General features: G+C 39.8%; 1 protein-coding gene across 2 annotated transcripts in view; it reads left to right on the plus strand.

Moving 5' to 3' along the window:
* Positions 1–13,346: 13,346 nt before the first annotated feature.
* The window catches only part of LOC106574802 (DNA-binding protein SATB2), a 58,607-nt gene continuing 50,666 nt past the window's right edge, over positions 13,347–21,287 (plus strand). The window contains exon 1 of one of the 2 annotated variants that reach the window (XM_045698137.1): positions 13,347–13,955. In XM_045698137.1, the coding sequence (XP_045554093.1) occupies positions 13,574–13,955 (382 nt within the window). In that variant the 5' untranslated portion in view covers positions 13,347–13,573. The remainder of the gene's footprint in view (positions 13,956–21,287) is intronic. The other variant, XM_045698136.1, reaches the window with a different exon arrangement.

Genomic DNA, 21,287 nt, shown 5'->3' on the forward strand with positions numbered 1-21,287 from the left:
GCCAATATTATAAACATCAAGACACTCACTAACCGACAGACAGACACACACACACACACACACACACACACACACACACACACACACACACACACAAAGAAAATCACTTTTCACACAGCTGGTTTTTAATAAACACTCACCACAGGAGGTTGGTGGCACCATAATTGGGGAGGACGGGTTCGTGGTAATGACTGGAGCGGCATCAGTGGAATGGTATCAAATACATCAACACATGGTTTCCAGGTGTTGATTCCATTCCATTGTCTCCATTCCGGCCATTATTATGAGCCGTCCTCCCCTCAGCAGCCTCCTGTGACACACACATTAATAACAATATCAGTGCCACAGCCAAGACCTCTGCCAAAATGTGAGATCCCAGATGAGTTGGATTATTGCGTTCCAGGACATTGAGAGAACAGAACTGCTGAGTCAACTCCCTCTGTTCTCTATCAAAATACCAACATAATCAATAGCTGCACCGTTTCATCCAATGATCAAGCTGGAAAGCAGCTGTCATTCAAGTCAACGACCAATCATTACAGCGTTAGGCTAATGCTGGGTTGTGACAGAGCCGTGGCGTCCACCCAATGAGAGGAGGGTTCACATGGCCTCTATGGGCCTGTTTATTTTTGTGTGGAATGGATGCAATACAACACTACAATACAACACTACAATAAAATACAACAATACAGTACAATAAGACATATCAATACAATACTACAATACAATAAGACATTTCAATACAATACAATACTACAATACAATAATACAACACTACAATACAATAATACAATAATACAATACAATAAAACAATACAATACAATACAATAAGACAATACTACAATACAATAAGACAATACAATATAATACAATAATACAATACAATAAAACAATACAATACAATACAATAAGACAATACTACAATACAATAAGACAATACCACAATACAATAAGACAATACTACAATACAATAAGACAATACCACAATACAATAAGACAATACTACAATACAATAATACAAAACTTTGAATACAATAAGACAATACAATACAATACAATACTACAATACAATAATACAATACTACTACACAATAATACAATACAACAAAACAATAATACAAACCTACGAATACAATAAGACAAGACAATATAATACAATATTACAATACAACAATACAATACTACAATACAATATGGCAATACAATATAATAAAATAATACAATACAATACTACAATACAATACGACATTTCAATACAATCCAATACTACAATACAAACCTACAAATACAATACAATAATACAATACTACAATACAATAAGACAATATAACACAATAATACAATACAATAATATAATACTACAATAATACAATACAATAAGACAATACAATATAATACAAGAATATAATACAATACTACAATACAATAAAACAATATAATATGATACGATAATACAATTAAATAATACAACACAATAATACAAGACAATAATAGAATCAATTAATACATCAATGATATAGTACAATAATACAATCAAATAATACAACACAATAATACAAAACAATAATACAATACAAAAATACAATACAATTCAATAATAGAATACAAAAATACAATTCAATAGTACAACAATACAACACAATACAATAATACAACACATTACAATAATGCAATACTATACAATAATGCAATACAATACTACAATACACTACAAGACAATAATACAAGTCAATAATACAATAAAATAGTACAATACTACAATACAATACTACAAGACAACAATACAAAAATTCAATACAAGAATACAAGAATACAATATAACACAATAATACAATAAAGTAATACAATACAATAATACAATAAAATAATACAATAATATAAGTAAGGTGGGATAATCAACGAGCGGTTATGCATTCTGGAAAATAATACAACTCTGTGGAAGGTCAGTTCCACTCAGCTAGCGCGTCACACACACCGTAATGTCTTCATTCCTTTCCGGAGAATGCATGGAGCCCCGAGTTGATTATCCCTTTCATACCTTGAATATAATTTATCACATTTTCCGCTAGAAATGTGTTAATTTGCTGGTAGAAATGTGTTCAGTATCAGTCCTAGCTTGCCATAATGAAAAACGAATTCAACAATGCCAATAATGCTTTCAATTCGACTTTTGCTTTCAAAAGCACCTCAAACATAGAACATGTAAGAATGAACTATAGCCATTGAATTATACCATGCAAATATACCGTGCCTTATAGGGAAATAATGCACACTCTAGAATGCCATTCAAGCCAATCAGAAACAAGTATTCAACAATGCCATGATATAATTCTTTATATTTGCCAGAGAGTTGAGAAGCACCAGAGAGCTGATACTGTAACTACTGCATGGACAACACTCAATCAGTCTGGTGAATTCTGGTTCTAGACTGATTGACTTCCTGTCTCTGACCTGGTGAGACTGACAGAGGCACATTCATCTAGCTATTGAAATAGGGATTAGTCTTGCAGTAAACACATTTTTGTGGCTGGTGTTTTTGCCTCACTGTTCAATGTTGGAATCCTTGTCCAATTCTCTACTTTAAATAACCACAGCGCAGCCTCAAACGTAACTAAACTGCCTTGCCACTGTCTGTCAGCGACACCTGTCTGTCACCCTGCACCTCCAGCAGCTGCCACAAGGGGGCAGCATCACCACAGTATAAAGCCTCCTATCATGTGTTCACAGTGTATCAGTTGAAAATGAAATTAGGTCATTTTTCCAATCTGGTCTCCATGGTTTCTGTTGGTTGACAGGGTCCACATCAGTCATGGTCTCCATGGCGATGAGGTGGCAAGCCAGCACACTTCGCTAACATACTTAACCCATGGGACAGTGGCTGACATTGCTATTGTCTTTCTAAGTTCACAGACGGGGGATTGTGCAACAGACTCAGAGGAGTGCCTTGTTGGGGTTTATTCAGTCAGTTTCATGCTATTGCACTACATTTCCGTGCAATTAGTTCAGTTTCAAATGTAAAAATGTTAATATTTACAGTTACAAGGTAAGGAGAGAAAGATTGTTTGCCTTGAGTTCTGGTGGAGGCCGTCTTTGATGTGGCCCTACATCACCCTACCCCACCACACACGCAAACTTGTGCACACACATACACACACTCTCCTGGATCAGGGTTAATAACTGTGTGGTTAGCTGTCAGAGGCACTTAGTGTGAAGCTGGGCAGGCAGAGTGGGCTAACACACACACACACACACACACACACACACACACACACACACACACACACACACACACACACACACACACACACACACACACACACACACACACACACACACACACACACACACACACACAGGCTCTCTGGCTGTTAAGGAGCCCTGGCTATGCACAGAGAGGAGGATGGGATGAATGAAAGAGAGAAAGGAAGGCAGGCAGGACAAAGGGTAGATGTTCCAACAGTAAGAGAGGTTAAGTGTGACGTTGTCCCTTACAGGTGTCTGCTGAGACATGATGAGACTGGACAACTTCCTTCATCCACAAGTTCACACACACTGTCTGGAAAGAGGGCGCTCCCCCACAACCAACTCTCTCAGATATATGGACTCAACTACCTCCATAACATGCTGCCATAGCCGCAGGAAGTCTGGGGGGGGGGTCTATATCGATCTGCTAATACAGGACTAGTAAAGGCCCAGTGCACTACTTTTGTGAAGAAATGTCAACTAAATGTATTGGAGTGTTAACCAGCATTTGTAACTTGAGTCTGATAATTATCTGTACAAAACAGTTACTACTTGTGGAACATAGAAATACTTGCTTGACATACAGTATGTTTTCCAGTTTCTTGAAATACAACTTATTTCTGTGTCAACTGAAATGGTCTTTTCATTCCTTTCACATTTTGGTAAGCTCTTTTATCCAGAGCAACTTACAGTAGGGAGTGCATACATGTTCATACTGGTCCCGCATGGGAAGTGAACTCACAACCCTTGCATTGAAAGCACCATCCTGTACCAACTGAGCCACACCATCACACACTGTCATCACAAACCAATTGAAGTCTCAATGTACTCAATTACTGTATTGGACCATTGTTGTTCATCATGGTAATAGAAAGTCTGCAGGTACTAACCTAGATGACCAGCGTATGTACAGTACAGTCATGTACATTTACATTACGTGGTTTGGAAGGATGGTCAATTAATACTGCACAAAAAGTGATTGTTTTCCATGTTATTTGATCAAGAAAAATATTTAATTTGATGTGTGTTTTGTGTCTTTGTCCATAACGTTGCACCTTTTGATGTAAATGTTTGAGTACAGGCTTTAGTTCTTTCTGGATTTCATTAGAATGACATCACAGAGAAAGGGACAGGGCAACAATTCCAACTATTGAATCTTGCAAGATACTGTTCTTAATTATACAACTACCTTTATTGCCAAAGTGGAGATGCTGTAAAAAAACATTTGCCCACGCTACAGACGTCTATATCGGGCCACTAATACTGGTAAGGGCCCAGTATACTACTTTTGTGGAAAAATATTTTTTCAAATATATATACACAACCATTCAAAAGTTTGGGGTCACTTAGAAATGTCCTTGTTTTTGAAAGAAAAGCACATTTTCTGTCCATTAAAATAACATAAAATTGATCAGAAATACAGTGTAGACATTGTTAATGTTGTAAATGACTATTGTAGCTGGAAACGGCAGATGTTTTCTGGAATATCTACATAGGCGTACAGAGGCCCATTATCAGCAACCATCACTCCTGTGTTCCAATGGCACGTTGTGTTAGCTAATCCAAGTTTATCATTTTAAAAGGTAATTGATCATTAGAAAACCTTTTGCAATTATGTTAGCACAGCTGAAAACTGTTGTACTGATTAAAGAAGCAATAAAACTGGCCTTCTTTAGACTAGTTGAGTATCTGGAGCATCAGCATTTGTGGGTTTGATTACAGGCTCAAAATGGCCAGAAACAAAGAACGTTCTGAAACTCATCAGTCTATTCATGTTCTGAGAAATTAAGGCTATTCCATGCGAGAAATTGCCAAGAAACGGAAGATCTCATACAACGCTGTGTACTACTCCCTTCACAGAACAACGCAAACTGGCTCTAACCAGAATAGAAAGAGGAGTGGGAGGCCCCGGTGCACAACTGAGCAAGAGGACAAGTACATTAGTGTCTAGTTTGAGAAACAGACGCCTCAGAAGTCCTCAACTGGCAGCATCATTAAATAGTACCCGCAAAACACCGGTCTCAACATCAACAGTGAAGAGGCGACTCCGGGATGCTGGCCTTCTAGACCATATCTCAGACTGGCCAATAAAAATGTAAGATTAAGATGGGCAAAAGAACACAGACACTGGACAGAGGAACTCTGCATAGAAGGCTAGTATCCCAGATATTCCATAAAAAATCTGCCATTTGCAGCTACAATAGTCATTTACAGCATTAGCAATGTCTACACTGTATTTCTGATCAATTTTATGTTATTTTAATGGACAAAAAAATGTTATTTTCTTTCAAAAACAAGGATATTTCTAAGTGAGTCCTAACTTTTGAACGGTATTGTATGTATATATATATTGTAACGGTTGTCGTACTGTAGAGAAGACCAAGGCGCAGCGGATTGCGTGCTCAACATCATAATTTATTAAATAATGAGAACACGGGAAAATAACGAAGGACAAACCGACAGTTCTACAGGCTATATAGATACTTACAGCAGTGCAAAATAAACAACCCACCACCCCAAGAGAAAAACACACACCTAATATATGACTCCCAATCAGGAACAACGATATCCAGCTGTTCCTGATCGGGAGTCACAAGACTAACACAGAAACAGAACAACTAGAAACTACATACAACACACAACTTCTGCCACGTCCTGACCAAATACTAAACAACTACTCCCTCTGCTGGTCAGGACGTGACATATATATATACAGTACCAGTCAAAAGTTTGGACACACCTAATCATTCAAGGGTTTTTCTTTATTTTGACTATTTTCTACATTGTAGAATAATAGTGGAGACATCAAAACTATGAAATAACACATATGGAATCATGTTCAAAGTAGCCACCCTTTTCCTAAATGACAGCTTTGCACACTCTCGGCATTCTCTCAAACAGCTTCCCCTGGAATGCTTTCCCAACAGTCTTGAAGGAATTCCCACATATGCTGAGCACTTGTTGGCTGCTTTTCCTTCACTCTGTGATCCAACTCATCCCAAACCATCTCAATTGGGTTGAAGTCAGGTGATTGTGGAGGCCAGGTCATGTGATGCAGCACTCCATCACTCTTCTTCTGGTCAAATAGCACTTACACAGCCTGGACGTGTGTTGGGTCATTATCCTGTTGAAAAACAAATTATAGTCCCACTAAGCGCAAACCAGATGGGATGGCGTATCACTGCAGAATGCTGTGGTAGCCATGCTGGTTAAGTGTGCCTTGAATTCTAAATAAATCACAACAGTGTCACCAGCAAAGCACCCCCACACCGTCACACCTCCTCCTCCATGCTTCACAGTGGGGACCACACATGTAGAGATCATCCATTCACCTACTCTGCATCTCACAAAGACATGGCAGTTGGAACCAAAAATCGCAAATTTGGACTCATCAGACCAAAGGACAGATTTCCACTGGTCTAATGTCCATTGCTCGTGTTTCTTGGTCCAAGCAAGTCTATTCTTCTTCTTGGGGTCCTTTAGTAGTCGTTTCATTGCAGCAATTCGACCATGAAGGCTTGATTCACACAGTCTCCTCTGAACAGTTGATGTTGAGATGTATCTGTTACTTAAACTCTGTGAAGCATATATTTGGGCTGCAATTTCTCAGGCTGGTAACTCTAATGAACTTATCCTCACCAGAGGAAACTGTGGCAGTCCTCATTAGAGCCAGTTTCATCATTGCACTTGATGGTTTTTGCGACTGCACCTGAAAAAAAATGTTCAAAGTTCTTGAAATGTTCCAGATTGACTGACCTTCACGTCTGAAAAGTAATGATGGACTGTCATTACTCTTTGCTTATTTGAGCTGTTCTTGCCATAATATGGACTTGGTTTTTTACCAAATAGGGATATCTTCTGGATACCACCCCTACCTTGTCACAAGACAACTGATTGGCTCAAACGCATTAAGAAGGAAATAAATTCCACAAATTAACTTTTAATGAGGCACACCTGTTAATTGAAATGCATTCCAGGTGACTACCTCATGAAGCTGGTTGAGAGAATGCCAAGAGCGTGCAAAGCTGTCATCAAGGCAAAGGGTGGCTACTTTGAAGAATCTAAAACATAAAATATATTTGGATTTGTTTTACAATTATTTGGTTACTACATAATTCCATATGTGTTATTTCATAGTTTTGATGTCTTCACTATTATTCTACAAAGAAGAAAATAGTAAAAATAAAGAAAAACCCTTGAATGAGTAGGTGGGTCCAAACCTTTGACTGGTACTGTATACTTCCCGCGGCTATGCATGCTACCATTGGGCTCAATATGGTGGGGCTCCATATGCTGGGGCGCCATATGCTGGGGCGCCATATGCTGGGGCTCCATATGGTTGGGCTCCATATGCTGGCGCTCCATATGCTGTTGCACCTTCTTGTTGTCTGCAGTGCAGAGCAGAATTCCTGGTAGTGAGTCTCCAAACAAACATGAGGTTTGGGATCAAAGTCCAGCTCATCCCTGGAGCACAGATAAGATGAATGTGACTGTAGCCCAGCTATGTTTACCATGCCGTAACTAACATGATTATAGCTCTGGATCAAACGCTACACTTCACAGTCTGATTGTTTTCACATTGGTCTAGCCTCTTATTCACAGACATCGAACGGGACCATCCCATTCAAATAATTTATGTCTAAGTATTTGTAATTTCCGACAGACAGACAGGTAGCAGACAGACATACAGTCAGGTGACAGACAGACAGGCAGACAGACAGACAGACAGACAGAGACAGGATGGAAGATACAGTATATTGTAGACAGACAGACAGACAGACAGACAGACAGACAGACAGACAGACAGACAGACAGACAGACAGACAGACAGACAGACAGACAGACAGACAGACAGACAGACAGACAGACAGGATGGTAGATACAGTATATTGTAGACAGACAGACAGGATGATAGATACAGTATATTGTAGACAGACAGACAGGATGGTAGATACAGTATATTGTAGATAGACAGACAGACAGACAGGATGGTAGATACAGTATATTGTAGACAGACAGACAGGATGGTAGATACAGTATATTGTAGATAGACAGACAGACAGGATGGTAGATACAGTATATTGTAGATAGACAGACAGACAGGATGGTAGATACAGTATATTGTAGACAGACAGACAGACATGATGGTAGATACAGTATATTGTAGACAGACAGACAGACAGGATGGTAGATACAGTATATTGTAGATAGACAGACAGACAGGATGGTAGATACAGTATATTGTAGATAGACAGACAGACATGATGGTAGATACAGTATATTGAGATAGACAGACAGACAGGATGGTAGATACAGTATATTGTAGATAGACAGACAGACAGGATGGTAGATACAGTATATTGTAGATAGACAGACAGACAGGATGGTAGATACAGTATATTGTAGATAGACAGACAGACAGGATGGTAGATACAGTATATTGTAGATAGACAGACAGACAGGATGGTAGATACAGTATATTGTAGATAGACAGACAGACAGGATGGTAGATACAGTATATTGTAGATAGACAGACAGACATGATGGTAGATAAAGTATATTGTAGATAGACAGACAGACAGGATGGTAGATACAGTATATTGTAGATAGACAGACAGACAGGATGACAGTACAGATAGACAGACAGACAGGATGGTAGATACAGACAGACAGACAGACAGGATGGTAGATACAGTATATTGTAGATAGACAGACAGACAGGATGGTAGATACAGTATATTGTAGATAGACAGACAGACATGATGGTAGATACAGTATATTGTAGACAGACAGACAGACAGGATGGTAGATACAGTATATTGTAGATAGACAGACAGACAGGATGGTAGATACAGTATATTGTAGATAGACAGACAGACATGATGGTAGATACAGTATATTGTAGATAGACAGACAGACAGGATGGTAGATACAGTATATTGTAGACAGACAGACAGACATGATGGTAGATACAGTATATTGTAGATAGACAGACAGACATGATGGTAGATACAGTATATTGTAGATAGACAGACAGACAGGATGGTAGATACAGTATATTGTAGATAGACAGACAGGATGGTAGATACAGTATATTGTAGATAGACAGACAGACATGATGGTAGATACAGTATATTGTAGATAGACAGACAGACAGGATGGTAGATACAGTATATTGTAGATAGACAGACAGACAGGATGGTAGATACAGTATATTGTAGATAGACAGACAGACAGGATGGTAGATACAGTATATTGTAGATAGACAGACAGACAGGATGGTAGATACAGTATATTGTAGATAGACAGACAGACAGGATGGTAGATACAGTATATTGTAGATAGACAGACAGACAGGATGGTAGATACAGTATATTGTAGATAGACAGACAGACTTGATGGTAGATACAGTATATTGTAGACAGATGATAAAAGCAACTCGATGAGCCTCTCAGTCAGACCTTTATGCCACAAAATAACCACCATCAGCTGTTTCCCTATTATTTAGAGATTTGGTCATGTGTAAAGCTACCAGTGGCAGTCATGGAATATGTTACAGTAATATGACCATGTGATAAATGAAATGAAGACAAAGGAGAGGGGAAAGAGAAGCTGTAGTGAGTTTTGGTCTTGGAGTCTGTAGATGACATTATTTTAGTGCCTAAGAAATGAAAACTGGCCTCAGTTACTGCCTATGTTGACTTAATCATCGAGACCCTTCAGATCAAGTGGCAAAGTAAGGTCTTTTAGCCCAATTAGCGTCTGTCTGACCCGTGTGCTGCCGTCAATGTGTTTTGCATTAGCTAAGAGGCTACATGAGCTCCCCTCCCTTTGACCCAACAGTAGAGGACCTATGTGGTAATGTTATGACTCTTCAAGGTCCCCAGAAGGTGTGTCATGCCAGACAGGCACATCATACATGCTATCACACCAAGTCATTTAACCTAGTACTCTGGTTATCTCCTTGTATTATCTGACTGCTACATGATTTACTATTTACCAGGTAGATCAATCAACCAAAATGTTAGACTTTTAATGACTATTTAATGTGTGTGTGTGTGTGTGTGTGTGTGTGTGTGTGTGTGTGTGTGTGTGTGTGTGTGTGTGTGTGTGTGTGTGTGTGTGTGTGTGAGAGAGAGAGAGAGAGCGAGCGTACTTTCCCTTCGAAACTGTATGTGTGTTGCCCAATGTCTTGAGGCTTAGGGTCGTGCCTGCAGAAATGTAAAATGTTGGACCAAGATTCCTGTGGTGAAAATACCTCTTCGGATTCCTCACCTTTTTCCTTGTCTCATGAGGAGCCTCTGAAACCCCATGGCACGTGATCTTATCATTGCAATTGTCTCGTATCACCACGAAAATTCATGAAATATAATGTGATGAATGTGGTGGTTTTTCAGGTTTTTCATTTATGCCTTTGTAGCAGATTCTGTCAAATCCTGAAACAATTTAATAATTTATTCGTATGAATGTTTGTCGACTATACCCCCATTTTTAAAAATAATAATTTGCATTCAATTTCGTTCTGCGACTATGCAATTAAAATGATGCCAATGTATTCAAGGTATCACAAGTCGAACACCAAGTAATTGTGTAGCATATAATTCCAACTTTAATTTCCCTGACGGCCTTTGAACAATATTTTATTCGTCTGGAAAAACAATTGCTGTTGTTTTATGTTAGGTTTCATCTTCCTTTTCTTCTTCATAGTATCAGGATAGCCATTATTCTTATTCCTCCGATTGGTGGTGTTGCTAATAGCCTAACATACAATTGTAGTTATTGCAGTAAAGTCGTTCAGTAACTACAGACAATAATTTGCCCTCTGACATTATGTGCTAGTCTGGGTACCAGTCTTCTGAGCTAACATTCCACTCCCTGCCACAAGACAAATGACAGGAGAGAGAGGCAAGGAGTGGAATGTAATAAATAGCTGAACAGAGACCGCAAACAGGCTAATTATGTACCAACGATCATTGTTAATTCACATTCATTGGAAAGATGCCGTTTTCCAGAGTTAAATTATTATATATATATATATTTAAATATCTTAACAATGAAATAACGAAATATGCCTGACAAATAGGCAAAAATAAAATCGGAATTAAAATAACAAATGCTTTCGGCTCACGCGTCAAGATGCGACTAATTATAAATAAAGAAGTTTTGGTTATATCACTAACCTACTGTTGTGAATATAGTTTAGACTAATGTTTTAAGCCAATAAAATAATTTACATTTGGTTATTAGATTACTTTAGACTATTTGTCTAATAAATTACACCATTCCCTTATTGGCAATTGTGTGAAAATGTATATTTGTCCTATTGAGACATTCTGGAATCGAAAAAGTATCAGTAACAACGCTACAATTAACGAAATGTAAGCTACACATTAGTTATAGGCTACGTAATGTCCTTCAATGTGGTACCTATAGAAATCGAGATACCGGTTAGTTTAAACTACACAGAAATCAAACGAGGCGAAATTATGTAAATTAATTACTTTATAGTTGATTGTTGAAGGTAAGAGAATAGTTCTGAATAATGATGGTTTGTGAAGACCTGTAAATAGCAAAGTTGAGGCTTTTTGTTGGCTGTATAAAATGTCCGTAGGGTTGCGCTGTTTTCACGTCAAATGCTACCACTATTTCGGGGCCCACTGTCTCTCTTGAATATTCATTCTACTAATGTCAACATAGCCAATAAAAAGTATCGTCAACTAGGTTGGTTGGTGGCCGACTTACTTGTGGCGATGGACTGTCAAATTTCAGTCTGCAAGTTGTAATTATCTAACTCAGGTGAGAAACAAAGCTCCATTTTGTAATTATTTAAACATTGTATTTCATACAATTTCGACGACCTGGTGCAGCTTGTCTAAAAACCTGTTGCACGTACTGTAGACCTATAACTACTCAACGGCTAGACTGTAACTTATTGCTGCATGTTTGGTATTTTGACTGATATGTTAACTTGGGTGTTTTATTGATATGCAATTTTGTTGACTACAAAACGTGTTATGCCCCTGACAAAAAGTGGAATATTTCATAACAACGTGAACAACATTATAATGAAATATTATTTAAACGTATAAATCAAATGAAAATAATGTATATCATGCACTCACAGGAAATATAGTCCAGTAGGCCTAGTTACAGAAAGCCTGTGGCCACGACCAATTTACTACAGTCATTTAACATGCCGCCAACACAGTGTGAATGTTCGTTTGTACAGACGTTATGTACGCCGACGCCTAACACCTTATATATAGACTATCTAGGTATTAGTTGTAAGCCTATAAACGTGTTGGCAATCAGAACGCTGTTTTTATAGTCGAGAAACAAAATATTTTTAACACATGGCGTTTATGTAGGCCCTGGGTCTGTCTTGTGAAAATGTTATACTATTTTATCAGGCTATACCCTGTACATGTGAATTAAGTATATCATAATTGTGTGTGTGTGTGTGTGTGTGTGTGTGTGTGTGTGTGTGTGTGTGTGTGTGTGTGTGTGTGTGTGTGTGTGTGTGTGTGTGTGGTGAGAATCCATGAGAAACATTCTCTCGGTTACACTAATTTTCTAGTTGCTCGCGCATCTTTTTTCCTCAACAAGAGTAGAAAAACATTTCTTCTGACTCGGGTTAGTTAATAGGAAGTAAGTGAAACCAACCTTACATTTACGACACTCAACTGATTGCTATAGTCTTGATATAGGATTTGATTTGAATTATGTTAGTCATTTAATCATAAATATTGCATGAGTTTTAGGCATATGTATTGCACGTCGAGGAGGACATTATAACGCGGTTACGCACAAGGCAAACGCTATCGACCTTTGTTCTGTTTAAATACCAGGACATCCAGGTTAAGCGTTTGACTGTAGTCTACATGATGTGTGAGAATGATCTCTTGAAAGTTCACAATTGAGAGGAGACAGATTGCACCCCGATATTGTGATCGATAGGCCAATGTCAATTGTTGACGTTCCAGATATTTTTGGATCACCTGCTCAAAAGTGAGGAGCTCCATTTTGATTAGCATGAAAGCCGTCCATGTGCAATGTCACAAAGGCCAATGACTGATGTTGAATGGATATACAGTATAATAGCTTCTGATACCTCCTCCTTTATATCGTAATAGCATCTGATACCTCCTCTCTCGCTCCCTGTCAAACGAAGTCTCCGTTTACTCCCTCTCTCGTATCATCTATAGCATAACCAACGGTCCGATATTTGGTTACCTTGCTGCTTCCACTATTCGTTTAGCCCATCTATGGCTCCGGTAGTAAAGACAAAGTAACATTCTAACTTCATATCTTCAGGAAAGAAAGGAATAAATGAACAAACGTGGAATCATGAGTTGTGCTGCCTGTCGTCCATCCCCTCGAGCGCATTATAGGCGGTTCAATCTAGGAGCTCCGACAGTGAGGTCTCTCTCTCTCTCTCTCCACCCCCTTCACACACAAACAAACACGCAAGCAAGCACACAGAGCGTATTTCCCCTATCTGCCTTATATATCGTCTTCTCGCTCGCGCTCTGTCAAGCTGCTTTGCTATCATACTCAAGTAGAGCGCGGAGAAGAACCATCGAGCTCCGAGTGACGGATATCCCACTTCTGCTCCCCGAAACATCCCCAAGTCCAGCCCTGGATTCAATACTTATCATCAATGGACAGAGCTTTCTACCCAACCAGGCGAGGTACAGACACCACGTAAACAGTGAGTAAAACTTGTTCACCTACTCTTTTTATTATGAGCTTTACCTTTTCAGTCAGCTTTAGCCTACTTTACCAACATTACAAATACAAATAAAAGTATTAGGTGTCCGTTTATAACAATGATAATGACAACAATGGTTCAAGGCGTAATTCTAATCGTAATAGTAATATTTTAAAGGATAAAAATGCTATTCATTAATGATCGTTAATATTAGGCCCAAGACAATATACATTTAATCAATGTATCAACAATGTTCTGGTCGTGCGTCTCGCCTGAATAATTGGCTATTAAAAAGAATAGCCTAAATGGGTGAAGAATACAAATTATAAGCAAGGCGTCAATGTTTTGGCGATAATTTAGGTAAATAATGCTCTATCATTAGGCTACCATATAATAATTATTATTAGCTATGATAATAATATTTGGTTTGGATTATATTATCTCATATTTAGATTTTTCATGTAGCCTAACACGTTTAGATTTCAGATAACAATAAATGTAGATTATACATTCCACATTAACAATAAAGTTTATCAACAGCTTTACTACTGACAATTATTATAATTATAATAATTATTATACTTTTATAATTCTACTTGAGGAGTGTGTACGTTGTGATTTAAATCATTACGCAAAACAAAGACGAACTCACTGTGTTGACTGCAAAATACATTTAGCACGGCTTAGTATCAGGTCGAGCCTATATCAATTTGCAATTTTCCATTCTAATTCATTTAGGACAATTTATCACATTGCGTACCTAACTATCCAACATGCATTATCTTAGTGAAATTAGTTTCGTTGTGGAGTTTGAAAATGGAGTGCTACTGACTTATTACTCTACCTTTAGAGTTTTATTTTAACTTTTAATTTATACAAGTAAAAGGCGTAGTGTCCCGAGTCAAACCATTGGCTATAGGTCGGCCTATAGAGCTACTTTTTGATTGAGACGTTGACGTATCAATACTTTTCCATGTGTATATTCTCAACTGCATTTAAATGTTTTATCGGAAACACGTCACGGGTCAAATTAAGGAATTTTAGCGCGTTTGAATGTTCATATGTTGAAGACAAACGAATGAGCAACCGGACTGAGCAAGCGGTCTTGCACCATAAGGTGAATACATAATCACCCTACCCTGCATAAATGTCTACAACCTTTCATTAAAAAAGTCATCTAAAATGTAACATTTATAAGCTGGCCACATTTTTTGCTCAAACGTTTTTACAGCGAGAGAAAGAGCAGCGTTGCTCTCAGCCAGACGAAGCCTATTGTCCCCAAAAACGTCAACAGCAGTAATTTAGTGGTTCCACTAAAATGCCGGTTTCATTTGGATAAACTTGGTTTCACTGCGGTATGCCAAGTGGAGAGAAAAAAGTTGTTCCTCCAGCTTTCTGTTCATTTCTCTCCCCCAAAATAAAAACTTCAGGGCTTGACTATTTAAAAAAAATTACTGAATGAAATGCCCCCTTACCATTTTGCTACTTTAACGTTATTTGATTATATGTAAAACAGTACATGCAAAAGCTAGGCCTCTTACCATGGGTGTGTCTCCCTCATTAAGCATACAGTTAAATGGTTAATTCAAATAAAATCCTATTTTTATTCATCACATGCTTCATAAACAATAGGTGTAGACTAGCAGTGAAATGTTTACTTAAGGCCCTTCCCAACAATGCAGAGAACAAGAAAATAGACAAATAATAGAAAAGTAAAAGATGTAATCAGACTGTAAGTAATAATACATTCACAATGAGTAATGATAACTTGGCTACAGTGCATTCGGAAAGTATTCAGACCCCTTGACTTTTTCCACATTTTGTTACTTTACAGCCTTATTCTAAAATTGATTAAATTGTTTTTCCCCTGATCAATCTACACACAATACCACATGATGACAAAACAAAAACAGGTTTTTGGACATTTTTGCAAATGTACAACAAAAAAAAACCGGAAATATGACATTTATATAAATATTCAGACCATTTACTCAGTACTTTGTTGAAGCACCTTTGGCAGCAATTACAGCCTTAAGTTGTCTTGGATATGATGCTACAAGCTTGGCACAGCTATTTTCAGGTATCTCCAGAGATGTTCGATCAGGTCCAAGTCCGGGCTCTGGATGGGCCACTCAAGAACATCAGGGACTCCTGCGTTGTCACTCCTGCCTTGTCTTGGCTGTGTGCTTAGAGTTTTTGTCCGGTTGGAAGGTGAACCTTCTACCCATTCTGAGGTCCTTAGCCCATTCTGAGGTCCTGAGGTTTTCATCAAAGATCTCTCTGTACTTTGCTCCGTTCATCTTTGCCTCGATCCTGACAAGTCTCCCAGTCCCTGCCGCTGAAAGACATCCCCACAGCATGATGCTGCCACCACCATGCTTCTCAGTAGGGATGGTACCAGGTTTCCTCCAGAATTGACACTTGGTATTCAGGCCAAATAGTTTAATCTTGGTTTCATCAGTCCAGAGAATCTTGTTTCTCATGGTCTGAGAGTCCTTTAGGTGCCTTTTGGCAAACTCCAAGCAGGCTGTTATGTACCTTTTACTGAGGAGTGGCTTCCGTCTGGCCACTCTAACATAAAGGCCTGATTGATGGAGTGCTGCAGAGATGGTTGTCCTTCTGGAAGGTTCTCCCATCTCCACAGAGGAACTCTGGAGCTCTGTCACCTCCCTGACCAAGGACCTTCTCCCCCGATTTCTCAGTTTGGTGGGGCTGCCAGCTCTAGAAAGAGTCTTGGTGGTTCCAAACTTCTTCCATTTAAGAATAATGGAGGCCACGTGTTCTTGGGGATCTTCAATGCTGCAGACATTTTTTGGTACGCTTCCCCGCATATGAGCCTTGACACAATCCTGTCTCGGAGCTCAACGGCCAATTCCTTCCACCTCATGGCTTGGTTTTTGCTCTGACATGCACTGTCAACTCTGGGACCTTATATAGACAGGCCTTTCCAAATCATGTCCAATCAATTGAATTTACCACAGGTGGACTCCAATCAAGTTGTAGAAACATCTCAAGGATGATCAATGGAAACAGGATGCACCTGAGCTCAATTTCGAGTCTCATGGCAAAGGGTCTGAATACTTCTGTAAATAAGGTATTTCTGGCTTCAATAAATTAGCAAAAATGAGCAAAAACCTGTTTTTACTTTGTTATTATGGGGTATTGCGTGTAGACTGATGAGAAAAATGTTTTATTTAATCAATTTCAGAATAAGGCTGTTACGTAACAAAATGTGGAAAAAGGGAATGGGTCTGAATACTTTCTGAATGCACAGTATACACAAGGGGTATCAGTGCCAAGTCGATGTGCAGGGATACAAGGTCATTTAGTTAGATATGTACATATACCTAGGATTAAGTGACTGATAATTAACAGTAGCAGCAGCATACCGTATGTGATCAGACAAAAATGTTAGTGGAAAAAGCTTCAATGCAGATAGTCCAGGTTGCTATTTGGTTAACTATTTAACAAACTATATATTTAGCTGTCTTGTTTAGCAGTCTCATGGCTAGGGGGTAGAAGCTGTTCAGGGACCTGTTGGTAACAGACTTGGTGCATCGGTACCGCTTGCCATGCTGTAGCAGAGAGAACAGTCTATGACTTGCGTGGCAGGAGTCCTTGACAATTTTTAGGGCCTTCCTCTGACACCACCTGGTATAGAGGTCCTGGATAGCAGGGAGCTCGGTCACAGTAATGTACTGGGCCTGACGCACAATCCTCTGTAGCGCCTTGTGGTCGGATGCCAAGCAGTTACCATACCAAGCGGTGATGCAGCCAGTCAAGATACTCTCAATGGTGCTGCTGTATAACTGAGGATCTGAGGGCCCATGACAAATCTTTTCAGCCTCCTGAGGGGAAGAGGCATTGTTGTACCATCTTCACGCCTGTGTTGGGGTGTTTGGACCATTATAGATCCTTGGTGATGTGGACACCGAGGAACTTGAAGCTCTCGACCCGCTCCACTGTAGCCCTGTTGATGTGAATGGGGGCGTACTAGGCCCTCCGTTTCTGTAGTCCACGATCATCTCCTTTGTCTTGCTGATGTTGAGGGAGAGGTTGTTGTTCTGGCACCACACTGCCAGGTCTCTGTCCTCCCCCCTATAGGCTGTCTCATCGTCGTTGGTAATCAGGCCTACCACTGTCGTGTTGTCGGCAAACTTAATGATGGTGTTGGAGTCATGCGTGGCCAAGTAGTCATGGGTGAACAGAGTAAATGAGGAGACTAAGCACCCACCCCTGAGGGGCCCCTGTGTTGAGGGTCAGTGTGGCGGATGTGCTGTTGCCTACCCTCACCGCCTGTGGGCGGCTCGTCAGGAAGTCCAGTTTCAGAAGGAGGTGTTCTGTGCCAGGGTCCTTAGCTTTGTGATGAGCTTGGAGGGCACTATGGTGTTGAACGCTGAGCTGTAGTCAACAACAGCATTCTTACATGGGTGTTCCTCTTGTCCAGATGGGAAATGGTAGTGTAAGAGTGCAATAGAGACTGCATCATCTGGGGCCTCCCAAGTGGGGCTGAGGTCTAAGGCACTGCTAGAGGTGTCACTACAGACCTGGGTTCGATCCAAGGCCTTGATCGGGATTCCCATAGTGCGGTGCACAATTGGCCCAGCATCGTCTGGGTTTGGCCAGGGGGGCTTTACTTAACTCATTGCGCTCTAGTCATTTTTTGTGGCGGGCCGGGCGCCTGCAGGCTGACCTTGGTCGTCGGTTGAATGGTGTTTCCTCCGACACATTGGTGCGGCTGCTTTTAGGGTTAAGCGGGCGGGGGTTAAGAAGCGCGGTTTGGTGGGACATGTTTCGGAGGACACTCGACCTTCGCCTCCGAGCCTGTTGTGGAGTTGCAGAGATGAGACAAGATCAAAATTGGGGTGAAAAAAAGGCACAAAAAAATGACATTACGTCATCTGTGGATCTGTTGGGGGCAGTATGTGAATTGGAATGGGTCCCGGGTGAGTGGGATTAAGGTGTTGATGTGAGCCATGACCAACCTTTCAAAGCATTTCATGGATACAGATGTGAGTGCTTTGGGGCGATTGTCATTTAGACAGGTTACCTTGGCGTTCTTGGGCACAGGGACTATGGTGGGCTGCTTGAAACATGTAGGTATTACAGACAGTGAAGTCAGTGAAGACACTTGCCAGCTGGTCAGTGCACGCTCGGAGTACACGTCTTGGTAATCCGTCTGACCCTGCGGCCTTGTGAATGTTAACCTGTTTAAAGGTCTTGCTCACATCGGTTATGGAGAGCGTTATCACACAGTTGTCCTGAACAGCTGGTGCTCTAATGCATGGTTCAGTGTTGCTTGCCTCGAAGCGAACATAGAAGGCATATAGCTCGTCTGGTATGCTCGTGTCACTGGGCAGCTCACAGCTGGGTTTTCCTTTGTAATCTGGGATAGTTTGCTAGCCCTGCCACATCCAACAAGCGCCAGAGCTGGCGTAGTACTGTAGGATTCGATCTTAGTCCTGTATTGACACTTTGCCAGTGTGATGGTTCGTCGGAGGTCATTGCGGGATTTTGTATAAGCGTCCCGATTAGTGTCCCACTCCTTGAAAGCGGTGCTCTAGCCTTTAGCTCAGTGCGAATGTTGGCTGTAATCCATGTCTTCTGGTTGGGATAAACTTATTAATAAAGCCGAAGACTGGTGTGGTAAAATCCTGAATGTTATCGGATGAATCCCAGAACATATTCCAGTCTGTACAAGTGAAACAGTCCTGTAGCTTAGCATCCGCTTTATCGGACCACTTCGCACTGGTACTTCCTGTTTGAGTTTTTACTTGTAAGCATGAAACAGTTGGATAGAGTTATGGTCAGATTTGCCAAATGGAGAAAGAGGGAGAGCCTTGTATGCATTTCTGTGTTTTGAGTAAAGTTGATCTAGAATTTTGTCAACCCTTGTTGTACAGGTGACATGCTGGTAAATATGTGGTAAAATGGATTTCAGTTTCCCTGCATTAAAATGACTGGCCACTAGGAGCACAGCCTCTGAATTTGCATTTTCTTGTTTGCTTATGGCGCTATACAGCTCGTTGAGTGTGGTCTTAATGCCAGCATCGGTTTGTGGTGGTAAATAGACAGCTATGAAAAACATAGATGAAAACTCTCATGGGAAATAGTATGGTTTGCAGCTTATCCTGAGGTATTCTAACAGGTGAGAAAAAACTCAAGATTTCCTTAACATTAGAGATTGCGCACCATCTGTTGTTAACAAAGAGAAGCTTTCAGTTTTCAGAATGAATGGGCATGGGCGGGCACTAGGCCTAGTTAATAAAAACATGCTTTGGTGTGGTAGGTTTGATTAAATTCCATCAATTGGCTCCATGTTTGAATTAAAGTTTGAGTTGAAACAAGTTATCAAACTAGCATTGAAAGGTATTTTGAAGAGAAAATAATTGAATGGTACTTTAATAAAATATGGCTTATGCAGTGCTGGGTTTTCACAGTGAATGGTATGACTGTGTGTTACTATGTTGACCCTGTGTTGTCTAGTACATTTGGCATCCATGTGAGTGTAGTATACTGTAGTGAGTGTAGTATACTGTAGTGAGTGTAGTATACTGTAGTGAGTGTAGTATACTGTAGTGAGTGTAGTATGCTCTGGTGAGTGTAATATACTGTAGTGAGTGTAGTATACTCTAGTGAGTGTAGTATACTGTAGTGCGTGAAGTATACTGTAGTGAGTGTAGTATACTGTAGTGAGTGTAGTATGCTCTAGTGAGTGTAGTATACTGTAGTGAGTGTAGTATTCTCTAGTGAGTGTAGTATACTGTAGTGAGTGTAGTATACTGTAGTGAGTGTAGTATACTGTAGTGAGTGTGGTTGCTCCAGTGTGTGGTCTCTATGTGTCTGTACAGTCTCCCAGTGTTGTACACTTGAAGTGGTTTTTGTGTGTCTGTATGTGTATGTTTATATTGAGAATGCATGGCCTTCATGAGGACAGGGTCTGAGTAGAAGTCTGTGTAAAGGTTCAAACCGGAACCGTTTTGTGACGGGAGCAGTTCATTTTATTTTTTTTGTAATAAGATATTGTCGAGGTGGCATCAGATTAGAGGCATGGCTTATTTGAGGCGTAGCTTCCAGATTTTTTGGTCACTTGTTAGCATAAATGTCATTCCTGTTCATCATGTTAAGTTTGTACATAGTAAATTATAATGTTCCTTGAATATTTATGCATGTTACATATTGTAATATAGTAATAACATTAACATTGCTGATTACATACAGTAATAAAGTGGTAACTATTCCACCTTTTGGATTTGCATAGGCTCTTGAGAAAGTCATACACCTCGTTTAGCCTCATTGAAGCTACAAAACGGTCAGTGTTCAACCTTAACA

Source organism: Salmo salar, chromosome ssa16 (genome assembly GCF_905237065.1).
Source record: "Salmo salar chromosome ssa16, Ssal_v3.1, whole genome shotgun sequence".
NCBI lineage: Eukaryota > Metazoa > Chordata > Actinopteri > Salmoniformes > Salmonidae > Salmo > Salmo salar.